We start from the raw sequence: 12,378 nt of genomic DNA, 5'->3' as shown, positions 1-12,378 counted from the left end.
CCATGAGATCACGGTTAAAAGGTATTATTAGGGAACCCAGCCTTAGAAGTAATGCAATAATAACACAGTCTCAGGTTATGTTTTTAATAGACCATTGTTTTAAAAGCAAAACATCTTGCCCTGGTTTGGTGTGGCTTCAGCGCCGGCCTGCGAACCTAGGGGTTGCTGGTTTGACTCCTGGTCAGGCGCATGCCTGGGTTGTGGGCCAGATCCCCAGTTGGGGGCACGTGACAGGCAACCAATGGATGTTTATCTCCTCTCACACATCAATCTTTCCTCCCCTCCTTTTCTCCCTCCCTTCCTCTCTCTAAAAATAAATAAATAAAATCTTTAAAAATTTTTTGGAAAGCAGTTAGTTTAGAATTTCATTTTCAAAATGGCACGATACAGTATTACGTTTTGAAAACTGCGTTACCTAGAGTGATCATTTTCTCAATGCCAAAGATAATGAAATGATCCTCCAAAGGACTTCAAGCTACCTAAGAACAAGCAGCATTGGTTTAGAGAATCTTACTTGATATAAACAACAAAGAAAAACTACAAGCAATATTTTTAAATTGTGCACATTAAGGTATTATTAACATCCCAATTTGTTTTTAAAAAATAGCATTTAAATAAAAAGCAGCTTTTACATTTAAAAGAATCAAAAAATGATCATCTTTTAGGGAAATTGGTGTCTTGGTTTTGGTCTACAGCCAGTATCTGTTTTGGATTTTTTTTAGAAAACAATGATAGTTTTATAACAACTGTGTACTGCTGTTGGCTTCAAAGTAAACGTTTTGAAAAAGGCCATTTGCTACAGGATTGTCCCCCAGCATCCAACCTTTTGAGGTCCTGCCGCTCCCTTATCTCCTGGGGCTCTGGTACCGCTATTTATCATTGTGCCTCCCATGCCCAGCTGCAGGGGTGGACATGTGACCAGGCCTAACCAGTCGTGTCACCCACTGCCCTCTCTCCACAATGGGTCCGAGAGATGGGCACTGGGCCAGCGAAAGTCTCTGCATGAGATTTGTCACTGGATTCCAGGGAAAAGGTGAGACGTTTTAAGGGCCCTGTATGACTTGGGGATCCAAAGTCACTTTTCTTACCACGCTAAGAGCGAGCAGAGAAAGAAGCTAGCCCAGAGGAAAAGAGAATCAAACGAACTGAGAATGCAGTTAGTTGTTCCTGCCTTCGGCCTGGGCTTTCATGTACGTAAGCCAACGCATTGCTCCTTAGCCTACATTAATCTCCATAGTCCCCGTCACTTGCTCCGGTAGCCTCACAAATACATAAACTGGCTTGTGAATTAGGAATGTTGTTCCTTTCCTGCTGAGATGGAAACTATGTACATATCACAAGATACCTATTATAAAGCGGATAACCATATGCAAAGAGTAATGTATCACCTGGACTGCTCCATTAAGGTGGACTTTATTAGAGGGAAAAAGCCAATTTAGCTTAATTCAATTTGGTTAAGTTAAAAAAAGCGTTTATTAATAAAGACTTCCTTTTTTCTTCCCTTTTTGGAATATTTTCATTTTGCAAAACTGCTTCTGTTAAACGTCCTCATGTATTTCACAGTCACATGTAATTAATTCCCCATCAGAGCAACAGTGAGATACAGGATAGCCTCTCACAGGCTTCTCTAAGCAAGAAAACTAATTTTGTATTTAAAATTCTCTGCAAAAAAAAAAAAAAGCAAAGAGTCTAAGACGCCGGAAAGGTTTCATCTGTAGCTCGAGGCTCACGCTGCAAACCCAAGGAGAGAAGCGAAGCCTCTGAATAGATCAGAATGATCAACTTCTGAAACCAAATGTTTTTTATATTTCCCATTCCATAATAGTTTTAAAAACCTTAAACTCCATATAAGTTATAGCAGAAATGCTGAACCATCTATATTTCTAGCTGAGGCTCTAAAGCAATATCTCTAGCATAAGTGTTAATGAAACAAAGTATCTTATGATCTATGAGCACGGTTTGTCTTTTCTCAGGTACTTGCACATGTCACAAGTCAAAGTATGGTCTTCAAAATGCAGGCTGTGCTCCCCTGGCCACTGTGGGGTTCCTGAACGGGGTGGAGGGTGGGGGCTGCTCCTGGGAGCCACTGTAAGGCGGCTGCCTCAGGACCAAGAGGCTGGGAACAGGGGATAGAAGTAGGTGGCGCTACCCTTTCCCCTGGGAGTCAGTCAACCATGACTCTAACACAAGAGAAGGCGGGGTCTTGGTAGGCCCATTTTCAGCTCCCTTTTTACTCGACTAGCAAATTGTGTTTTCCCATAAAATTGGCTAGGCTTCCCAAGCAAACCAGGAAAGCCTATTAACCATAAAGTACAGTACTAATGTTAATATTTCATCTACCAAATCAAAACATTCATAGTATTATGAGTTGAGTAAGGTTGACGGTAGAAACAGCATTAAGCACTTCTACCTATATTATTTATAGAAGAAAAAACATTTCAAGTTCCAACTAAAAAACAACCTATAGTAGACACTTGCAATGGAACTACTTACACTACTTAAATGATTAATATGATTTCCCCTCTATTTTTCCATTATTCTATAATGTGGATTTTGTGCTTTTATACAAAGTAAGATTTCATACACACACAGAACTACTGAGATGGACCATTACAGGTTCTTAGCCAGCGTTTTTCTCCTCTTTCACTTCTTACCTACCACTGAGCTGATCTTAACTCCCTTCCACCAAAGCGTATCCATCTTTCAAGGCCAGGCTAAGTACAAAATCATTCACAATGTCCTCCCCAACCAGGCAAGCCAGAAAATAAGGGTGGGTGGCAAGGACTCTAGAAAGACATAAGAATAACTTTTATAAATGTGCTATGCACCCAGAAGAGAATCATTTCTCAGAATTAAAAGATGAGTTTAAACACACACACACACACACACACACCACACACACACACACACACACACACCACACAAACCTCTTTAACGCAAGCAAACTATTTCATCTGGTGTTCACCCAAAATATAGCAACTGGTTCCAGCATGGGTGGAAAAGTAGGACTCACCCTAAAAATGGCACAACACAACACAATCTATAAAATATACTATAAAATAAAACACAAATTATAAGATATATTATAAATAAAACGAAATATACTTTAAGGGTAATTTAAATTGAAGGGCTTTTCAAAAGATAATTTTGTTTATACTCGATTTCCCTCTTTTTGTAATGACTCGAGAACCCAAACCCTGTGATGGAATGCCACACCATCTTCAGGGCAGCATACTAGGCAACAAACTAAGTAGCCAGCTTCCACCGAAATTCATACAAAAACTTGCCTCCAGAGTTTTAACCTTCAGAAGTGGGAGAAAGTGAGGCAGACAAAACCCTTACTACAGGTATTCCACACCAATGAATCACTAAGCTCCTGCTAACTTGTGAGCCTCTTGAAGACAGAGACGATTTCTGACTCATTTTTATATTTTATATTTTAATATCACCAGTGCTGGCTCACATAGTGAGCACGCCACTAAATGGGGAGGGAATGGTGGTGTGCCAGGAATAATATAACTTTCTATGCTCTCTTTTTAAAGCAAAATAAGCACTTTTTGGGAGAGGGGAACATTCTGAATAATACTTGTTCAGGGAGAAGGAGAGCAGTGAATCTGCCCCTTTTCCTCCACCGAGTCCCTCACAACAGCAGCCTCCAAGCTCCGGAGGGTCTTGTCCTCAGGAACAGTTTTAACTGAGGATATTCGTTCTCTCTGTCGGAATGTAGTACTGCAAGGACATTGTTTCTCAAAATTTTAGAAGAGAAACAAAAATAATTAAAGGAAACACAGTTCCAAGTCTTCAATACCAAAATACTTCGCCTCTGTCAAATCACAATAAAAAACTGACAGGTGATATGGACATGGCTCACATGTGTGAAATTTTCCTGCAACACACTCTCAGAACACGAGGTACCCACCAAATTTACAAAACACCTAGGCCTTATAAAGTAAAGCCATTGTATGAAACTATTATTCATCTGAGATTGCACCCTGACTTTGTAAGTCAGAGACTTCAAAGATTGTAGATTTGTTTTACCATCAATTTATATAAATTGGAGACCAGGGTTGGGGGCGGGAAGGGGTGAGGGAAGAAATCACTTAAATCTGTCTCTTGTAACATGAGGTTTTATATAGTACATCCCAGGATCTCAGAGGAAAAACAATATATATTTCCCCAAGGAACACAGAATGTGCCAAAAAAATCAGTTTTAGCATTAAACTGAATAAAGTAAAAACGGCGTGCAAATGGAAAGGGCCAAATGCAAGTGTCTGTCCTGCCTCTACGGTAGACACTCAGCACTCGTGAAGTGCAGTGTCAGTGAGTGGAGTCCAGAACTGGAACCTTGAGTTACCAAGAGCAACTTCAGACCTCCCAAAAATGTTACCAAAAGTGGAGAAGGCAGGAGAGTTTCAAATTTAAGGTTTATGAAAGTTTGATGCTATTTTTTCCTAGCAAGGGCCGCCTCACTGGATCTGCAGTTTCTTTTCCTTAAACATGGGTGAGAAAACTTTCACATTGCAAACCTGGGAGGCTAACAATTCACTCCAGTTTCTCTCACCCTTCCCTTCCTCAGATACTACCACCATCTAAACAAAACTCACCGCAAGTCCCAAGGTACCCACTGAACAAAAACAACAATGACAAAGAGATCCAAAAGAGAAGAAAGGGGTAGAAATTGTTTTAAAAATATACTCTGAAGTAAAATCAAAGAAACTAATTCTGGTCATAGCACTATGTGATGAAACAATTTCACCACTGGTCCAAAGTTCAACTTCCTTTACTATTAGGTAAATACAAAGTTCAAGGGAAAACTTTTCTCTTTGCAGAAAAATGAACAACAGAGTTGTAATTAAGAAACAGGTCAGTAGTTGGATCAAGCATCCGTGGGACTGAAGATTCTCCTAGGAGCAGGAAAAGTACTGGTGCTAAGTCCTATGTTAACACTAAATAAGAATTCAATAGGAAATGCCCTAATTCTCTCAGGAAAAGCCTCAAACTAGGAACCATATCTTAAAGAGTTACTTTCAAATCGCCATTACAGGTTATAACAAAAGAAAGAAAAAATAAAATAAAACCCTATATCAAAGCTAAAGACAAGTCACTGCCAGAAAAAACCTTCATTAAATCATCTGAGTGTTAGTGCTGGCTTTGGCTGGGCTCCCCTTCCATCCCCTGTGAAAAGGACAAAGTGGAAGAGTCCTACCCCATAGCCCCATGCACCCCACAGCCTGGGGCACCCCACAGCCCGGGGCACCCCACAGCCTTGCATACCCCACAGTCCAGAGCATCCCATAGTCCAGAGCACCCCACAGCCCGGCACACCCCACAGCCTTCTGTACCCCACAGCCCAGAGCACCCCACAGCCCAGAGCACCCTTCCTGCATGGACTTTGCAGAAGACAATGAGATCATTCCCCACTATTAAGATTACTACAGCCCTGGCTGGCGTAGCTCAGTGGATGGAGCGCGGGCTGGGAACCAAAGTGTCCCAGGTTCGATTCCCAGCCAGGATACATGCCTGCGTTGCAGGCCATAACCCCCAGCAACCGCACATTGATGTTTCTCTCTCTCTCTGTCTCCCTCCCTTCCCTCTCTAAAAATAAATAAATAAAATCTTAAAAAAAAACTAGTAAATTGAAAAATAAAATTAAAAAAAAAGATTACTACAGCTTGTAACAAGTTAAATTTACTCTTGCATTGTTCTAGCTTCCAAATGACATGTTATGAATATAGTTTAATAAAGAGTTATTAACCAAAACAACAGAGTGTGAAGTACACTTTTCAATACCTTATCTATTGAAATATCCATTTCTCTCCCAAAGTTTAAATAAAAGGGAAAAAACCCATCAGGCAGGGCAAGTTTCTTTCTAAATACCTTTACTCTATACTTTCCTGCTTTTCAGATTGAATCCCAACAGTAAAGAATCTTTGTCTTCTCTGGGGATAAAATTTATGTGGTTTTTAATCACACTCAAAGTTCTAAGAATATCTTCTCCAAGTCCTTAATTTCTAATACTTAAGGTCATGTCCTTAACCTGAAAAAATCTTGCTATTTTATAACAAATGTTTAAGCAAAGGCATTTAAGAAAGCCATTTAACATAATGCCTAACATGAGGCTACTAAGAAATTAAGAATACTAGTTTTAAGAGATTAAAAGTTTTTAATTACAAATTGCTTAGAAACAAGATTAATCTCAGATGACACATTGTGGCCTCCTTCAGAAGTTACCAAAGCAGAGTGTATCTCTGCAAAGTAGGTATAATGCCCTGGCTGCATGGCTCAGTTGACCCGAGTGGCCTCCAGGACACTTTGCGTCTTTGATTCCTGGTCAGGGCACATACCTTAAGGTCGCAGGTTCCATCCCCAGTCGAGGCGCCCCCATATGGCCAATGGATCAATGTGTCTCTCTCACATAGATTTTTCTCTCCCTCTCTCCTCCCTCCCTAAAATCAATAAACATATCCTAGGGTGAGGATTAAAAAAAGTTTCTTTTAAGTGGATGTAGTGTTTGTTTTTTTTTACTGTTGATTATAAAATGTGCTATACTAATTAACATAAATTATTCCCTTTATTTTGGCATTTATTTTCCCATTTAAAATAAGACATCAGTGTTTTCTCAACACAATTAATATTACTAAATACACTCAAAACTGGAATTTTTTTTAAAATTTGGTATAAAAGTTACTAATATTAATTAAAGATATGTCTCCCCGCTCTATGAACTTCCTCCTTAATCATTTTTAAACTATTTTGGAAAGTAAGTTATATTCTCGTCTATGCCCCAACTAATCTAAACAAAACACAAAGCAATGATGTCCATGCTCTCATTGTTCCCACTCCTAGGATTTGAACTGAATGGCACCCAGCCCAGGGAGTGCTGGATATACGGTACTTCGCACGTCCCAGACAGAACTGACTGCTTTCTGGTCCCGAAGCCTTTCCCCCACCCTCCACACATGGCTCTGAAAGTTTGAGTTAAGGAAGAATTTTTGGATTCACAGAACTATGCAGAAAAAGACGTTTAAGTCTGCCAAAGTTTTTTAAAATTAACCACACACAAAAAAAGACAACCTCACAAAAACCAGTAAACTTAACATGAATGCCACGGAGTAGACCACAGGAAGAAAATCTCCCCTTGAGATTGCAGGGGCGTTGGAGTGAGTCTGTGCTGAGACCGCGCCCCCCCGCCCCCTCCCCCCTCCCCCCACACACAGTATCCACACGGCATCGCAAACCATCAGTTGCGATCCAGTCCAGGGACGATTAAAGAGGTATTTCCAAGGCAGCAGCTGAGCGAGGTGGGGGCGGGGAGGAAGAGACGTTAAATTTTTCTCCAGAATTTTCCAGCATTTTGTAGCGAAGGGATGGACTGATTTTCCCAGCCCAAATCACAATTAAGCAGCCAATTACATTTTGGTGCACAGTATATTCGGTAGAGCACATGCAGCACACACAGTCCGATTCCTGGTTACCTGTCTCAGAACCCAGGACCACATTCTAGCAGGGCCGGAGCCGACCCGCTCTGCTGCCAACTACCAGGACGTCAGGGCTATTACACACGATCGGATTCCATGGCTCCCGGGCTGATCCACACTTCGAAACTGACAGCAATGTCATCTACGTAACGTGTTTTGCGCAGATTTTACTAGCATCAAGGATACCAGGGCAGTGGGGGGGGGACCTTTTTACCGACCACTTCAACAAAATTCTGTAACATCAAAGATTTTCAAAACATTTTTTTTTTCTCAGCGAGGCACCTAGGTCGTCTTCCTTCGAAACCCAGACTAGTCGACAGCTCCTTGCAGCAACCACACGCCACCGGGTCGCATATCGCGTACCGTCCACAACCGGTGCCCAGACACCTGAGCCACCTGGGCAGAGCGAGGCTGTCAGCCCCGAGGTGCTGCCTGCGTGCCGGAGACACGGGGGCAGCTGAGCCCTCGCGGGTACCCTCAGCACCGAGTGCCTCGATAGCCAAGACCCTTTTCCCTGGGAGCAGACGCGTAAGACGGCTCCAAAGGCAGTGCTACGGCCGCGAGGACCTCCTCCACCAAGGAGGGCAGAAAAGGGCAGCTTCTCTCCCGAGTGGAAAACTCCGCGGTGGGAGACGGAGCTATGAAGGTGGGCAACCCGGCTCCAGGTCACCGTTCTGGGACTGCTCGCAGCAGCGGAGCAGCCCGGAGCTCAGTTTTCCCGGCGGCAAAAATGGGATCACTGCCGCCGCCCTCCTCCCGCCGCCGCGGCCGCCAGGGAGCCCGGCACACCCTAGAGGTCTAAGATTACCCCAGCCGATAAGCCCTGGGGAGGGGCCGCCGCTCGCTCCCAGGACGCCCACCCGGACCTCCCCGCAACCTCCAGCCAGAAGGGCAGAGCCCGCGTACCAGGCTTCACGGTCTTGAGGCGGATGGGCTCGCGGAAGTGGCGGATGACAGCCAGGGTGTCCCGGTTGGTGAGCCCGCTGACAGGCGTCCCGTTCACCTCCAGCAGCACATCCCCGGGGCTGGGCGCTTTGCCCGAGACGACGACGCAGCAGGTGCCCCCGCCGGGCTCCTCGCGAAGCCGCCCCAGGTAGGGGAACTCGCCGCGCTCCGCGCCGCCCCGGATCTCCACGCCCAAGTCGCCCGGGGGCCCGGCCCAGGACACCGTGCACTCCTGCACCTTGCTGAGCCAGTGCTTCTTCTTCTTCAGTGTCTTCGACATCCCGAACCCCGCTGCACCATGGAGGAGACCCCGCGCGGGCAGCGGGGGCCCGGGCGGCCCACGCAGCCCGGCGAGGGGGGGGGGGGCCTCGCCGCTCCCGCGCCCCCTCGACCACAGCCCGCCGGGGGCCGGGCCACTCCAAGCCCCAAGACGCCCCTCAGACACCCCTCGCGGCTGCGCTCCTCCTCGGGGTCGGCCGGGATCCGGGAGGGCTAGCCCAGGTTAGGCTGCAGAAAGGAGAAGGGAATGGTCCCCAGGCGGCTCCAGAGGGGTTTCAGGCGGGGTCACAGGAGACCGCCGGTCCCCCGGGCTCCGCGCCCAGCGGCGGGAAAGGCTGAGGCCGGGGGGCGGGGAGGTCAAGGGGGAAGAGCCCGGACGGGGAAAAACCCGTGGGGGGCGCGCAGAATTACGCGGAAACCCCTCGCTGGATCGATCCCGGCCGCCGCTGTGGAGCTGGAGCTCGGAGACCAACGCCTGCCCAAGCTGCCAGGAAACTGCCGCTTTCAAACCCGCCGCAACCTCCACCTCCCTCGTCCCTTCCCCCGCCCTAGCCCGCCCCTCACCCAGAGCCCCGCCCACTCCCACCGCGCGGCGCCCGGCGCGCTGCCGTCACAGGCCCGGCGCTTGGGAACGAGCCCCAGCCCTCGACACCGGCGCGGGGGTATTGGCCCCCGGCGGGCAGAGGGCGGACCCTCGCCGAGAATGAGAGCCACCGATTGGCTGGTTGGAGTGGGGGAGGCGGGCGCTAGGATGACTGAAGTTTAAAGAGGGTGAAAAAAGAAGTTTGAAGAGTGAGGGAGGGCGAGGGGAGGGGCAGGGGAGTGGAACAAACCCCAGATCGCCAGGGCCGAGAGGCCCTTCCGCAGTGGCTGGAGCCAAGAGAAAACTCAGATGGGAAGAGAGATCCAACTCTCTCCGAGGTGGAGGCGTGGCTGTCACGCCCAGCGGAGTCGGGGGGTGGAGCCTGAGGGAGGGGTACCGAGAGGAGCGGGCGTACTTTGGACCCGAGACTACTTGCGGAGTCCACGGCCAGAGGTGGCTGGGCCTCCAGGATGGCCTGTTACGGCGGATCACTTACCCTGAGTCAGTGTTTCTTGTTACTTCATCCCTTCAACAAATGCTATCGAAAGCCCATGGACAGGCAAGGACTCCGCAGTCCCTTTAAGGAAAGGTAAAATAGAGCCCGGCACCCTGCTGTGCGCCCTAGGGCAAATTTGACCACCTCTCTGAGCCGCAGCGTTTTTGGCTGAAAAGTGAAGATAATTCTACGCTTCTAAATTGTTGGGAAAATGACATGCGGTGCATATAAAATGTCAGCATAGTGCCTGGCAGGGGCGTGGATGCTTCTTACTATTTGGTAGCTGCTGCTGATAATGATTACCTTATGCCAGAAATCATGCTAGGTACAGGGGTTCAAGGAGGAAGAAAATAAACTCTGCTCTCAGGGCCTCACAGTCTAGCAGGGTGGGGTGAAGCAGAGTGGAGTCCAGATAGAAGGTGGAGTAGGAACTAGCCTGGTAGCTAGTAGACCTGGGTTAGAGTCCCAGCACGCTACTTCCTTGCTGTTTGACCTTGGCCACATCTCAGTCTCAAGGTTACACGTGTGTAAAGGAAGTGGAGGGAGAACATTGAATAAAGGCTGTCTTAGGTCCCTTTCAGCACTAATTTTTCAGAAACTCTCCTTGAGTTCTCTCTCCTCCCTGGCTTGACTCACACTCTGTTTTTCAATTCTTATCTATCCTCAGCCCAAACGCCATCTCTTCCAGGTACCCTTCTCTGATTCCTTGTCCTCAGGTGGAAAGTGTTTCTCTCAGCTATGATACTTTGGTTCCACTTTTGCACATGACATTTATGTAGTCTCCTGTCTCCCTTTAATGGTTGGGCAAAGCCTTTAGTTACGCTGTGAATAACTCCACAGAATCTCCCCTCATCTCAGACAGTTTGGGTCAAGCTCCAACAGCTGCCGTGATTTTGTTCACACCATTGTATCAGTCAGGGCCTAGCAGGAAACAAATGGTACTTCACAGAGATGTGGGTAGCATATGGGAAACCACAAGGGAATGTGGAACCCTGGGGCTACAGGCTCCTAGATCTGTAGAAACAAGGTGAAAGGAACAGTTATGAAGACTCGACGCAGAAAGGGCAGACTGACAGGCACCTGGGACCTTTTTTCCTGTGATAGAATCGCTCAAGGAGGAAGCTGGGAGATTTTTATCTCGCCTACCTCCCTCTTCCAGTCTCTTGCGGGTGCATCCTAGTGGCTAAATCCAAGGGGAGCCAGAGGGCAAGAGAGCTCTTTGATGCTGTTCACATCTGTCAGACACTCGCACAGGAGGACACTGCCTCTGGAGAGAGAGAGAAAAAAGGGTGAAATAGCACAGTTATGTGGATTGCTCCGATTTACCCAGACCTGAGACAAAGCTGGAGTATTTCTGAACGATAACCTACTCTAACAGATTCCTGGATGAAATCTTGATAACTCCCACATCATCCATGTTTGCAGCAGCTCTGAGAAAGCATGTTTTCCTGACCAGATTGTATCCATTTGGATATCTTTGGCCACAAGGAATAGAATACCTGACTAACAGTAGCTTAAAGTATGAAGCCATTTATTATTACATCATTAACATGATATTCAGATATAAAAGATAAGCATTGCTAATCACCTTTACAATTCTGGAAGTATTAAATCCATCCATCTTATAAGGGTTCAGTTGTTGTTGTTTTTTAATACTATAGAAATAAGCTGTCCACTCCAGTGAATTATTTCTGGTAGGATATTATTCCAGAAATAACCACATAATTAAAGGAATCGCATTACAAGCGTCTATCTCTGAAATGGCACCAGACCATAGAAGCAGATCGGGCCCATGCTGATCACTGCTTCCCAAACCTCACGGCTGGCTCACCAGCTGTAATTTCCATTGGAGAATAGTAATAAGCCACCCTGGCTGGCATAGCTCAGTGGATTGAGCTCAGGCTGCGAACCAAAGTGTCGCAGGTTCGATTCCCAGTCAGGGTACATGCCTAGGTTGCAGGCCATGACCCCCAGCAACCGCACATTGATGTCTCTCTCTATCTCCCTCCCTTCCCTCTCTAAAAGTAAATAAATAAAATCTTTAAAAAAAATAGTAATAAGCCAAACAACATAGAACCTGGTTGAACAAAACTAAATAAGAAAGTTACAGTTGATGACCTCCAAGGCTTCTTTGGGCTCCCTCTAGCCATCTAATCTGTAGAGATAAACAGGTGTGTTTCAACCTGCAGAGGTGTGAGTTAGGTCCCAAGATGGCCACAGGGCTGCGATAACTGAAGTATCACAGAGATTCTGAAAACTGAAAGAAAGAAAGAGAGTGTCTCCTTCCCTCGTTTCCTTCTTATAAATCAAGGAAACCTTTCCACAAGGTCCCTGGCAAGACTTCCCCTCCAGCTCATGGGCCAGTATTGCCCAGATATTCTTTCCTAAACCACAGATGCAAAGGGTAATGAAGACCCTTACCCAGTTTCACCCTCTGAGCAGAAGAGGATCCAGCATCTCATAAACCACATAGCTATGTACCATACGTGAATAAACTTTGGGGTGGGGGGAGCTTTTAGCAAATATAAAGAGGGGAGATTGGCTTTCAGGTAAGCAATCATCCACAGTGTTTTCCACAAATACACTGCATTGGCTGA

General features: G+C 46.3%; 1 protein-coding gene across 1 annotated transcript in view; it reads right to left on the bottom strand.

The window, feature by feature from the left end:
- The window catches only part of MAGI3 (membrane associated guanylate kinase, WW and PDZ domain containing 3), a 176,358-nt gene extending 166,929 nt beyond the window's left edge, over positions 1-9,429 (bottom strand). Inside the window, 1 exon segment of the mRNA XM_028503132.2 lies at positions 8,385-9,429. Coding sequence (XP_028358933.1) covers positions 8,385-8,703 — 319 coding nt within the window. The 5' untranslated portion in view covers positions 8,704-9,429.
- Between the last annotated feature and the right edge of the window lie 2,949 nt (positions 9,430-12,378).

The sequence above is a fragment of the Phyllostomus discolor genome, chromosome 14 (genome assembly GCF_004126475.2).
Source record: "Phyllostomus discolor isolate MPI-MPIP mPhyDis1 chromosome 14, mPhyDis1.pri.v3, whole genome shotgun sequence".
Taxonomy (NCBI): Eukaryota; Metazoa; Chordata; class Mammalia; order Chiroptera; family Phyllostomidae; genus Phyllostomus; species Phyllostomus discolor.
The sequence above is the reverse complement of the archived record's forward strand: the minus strand, read 5'-3'. Positions and strand labels throughout refer to the sequence as shown.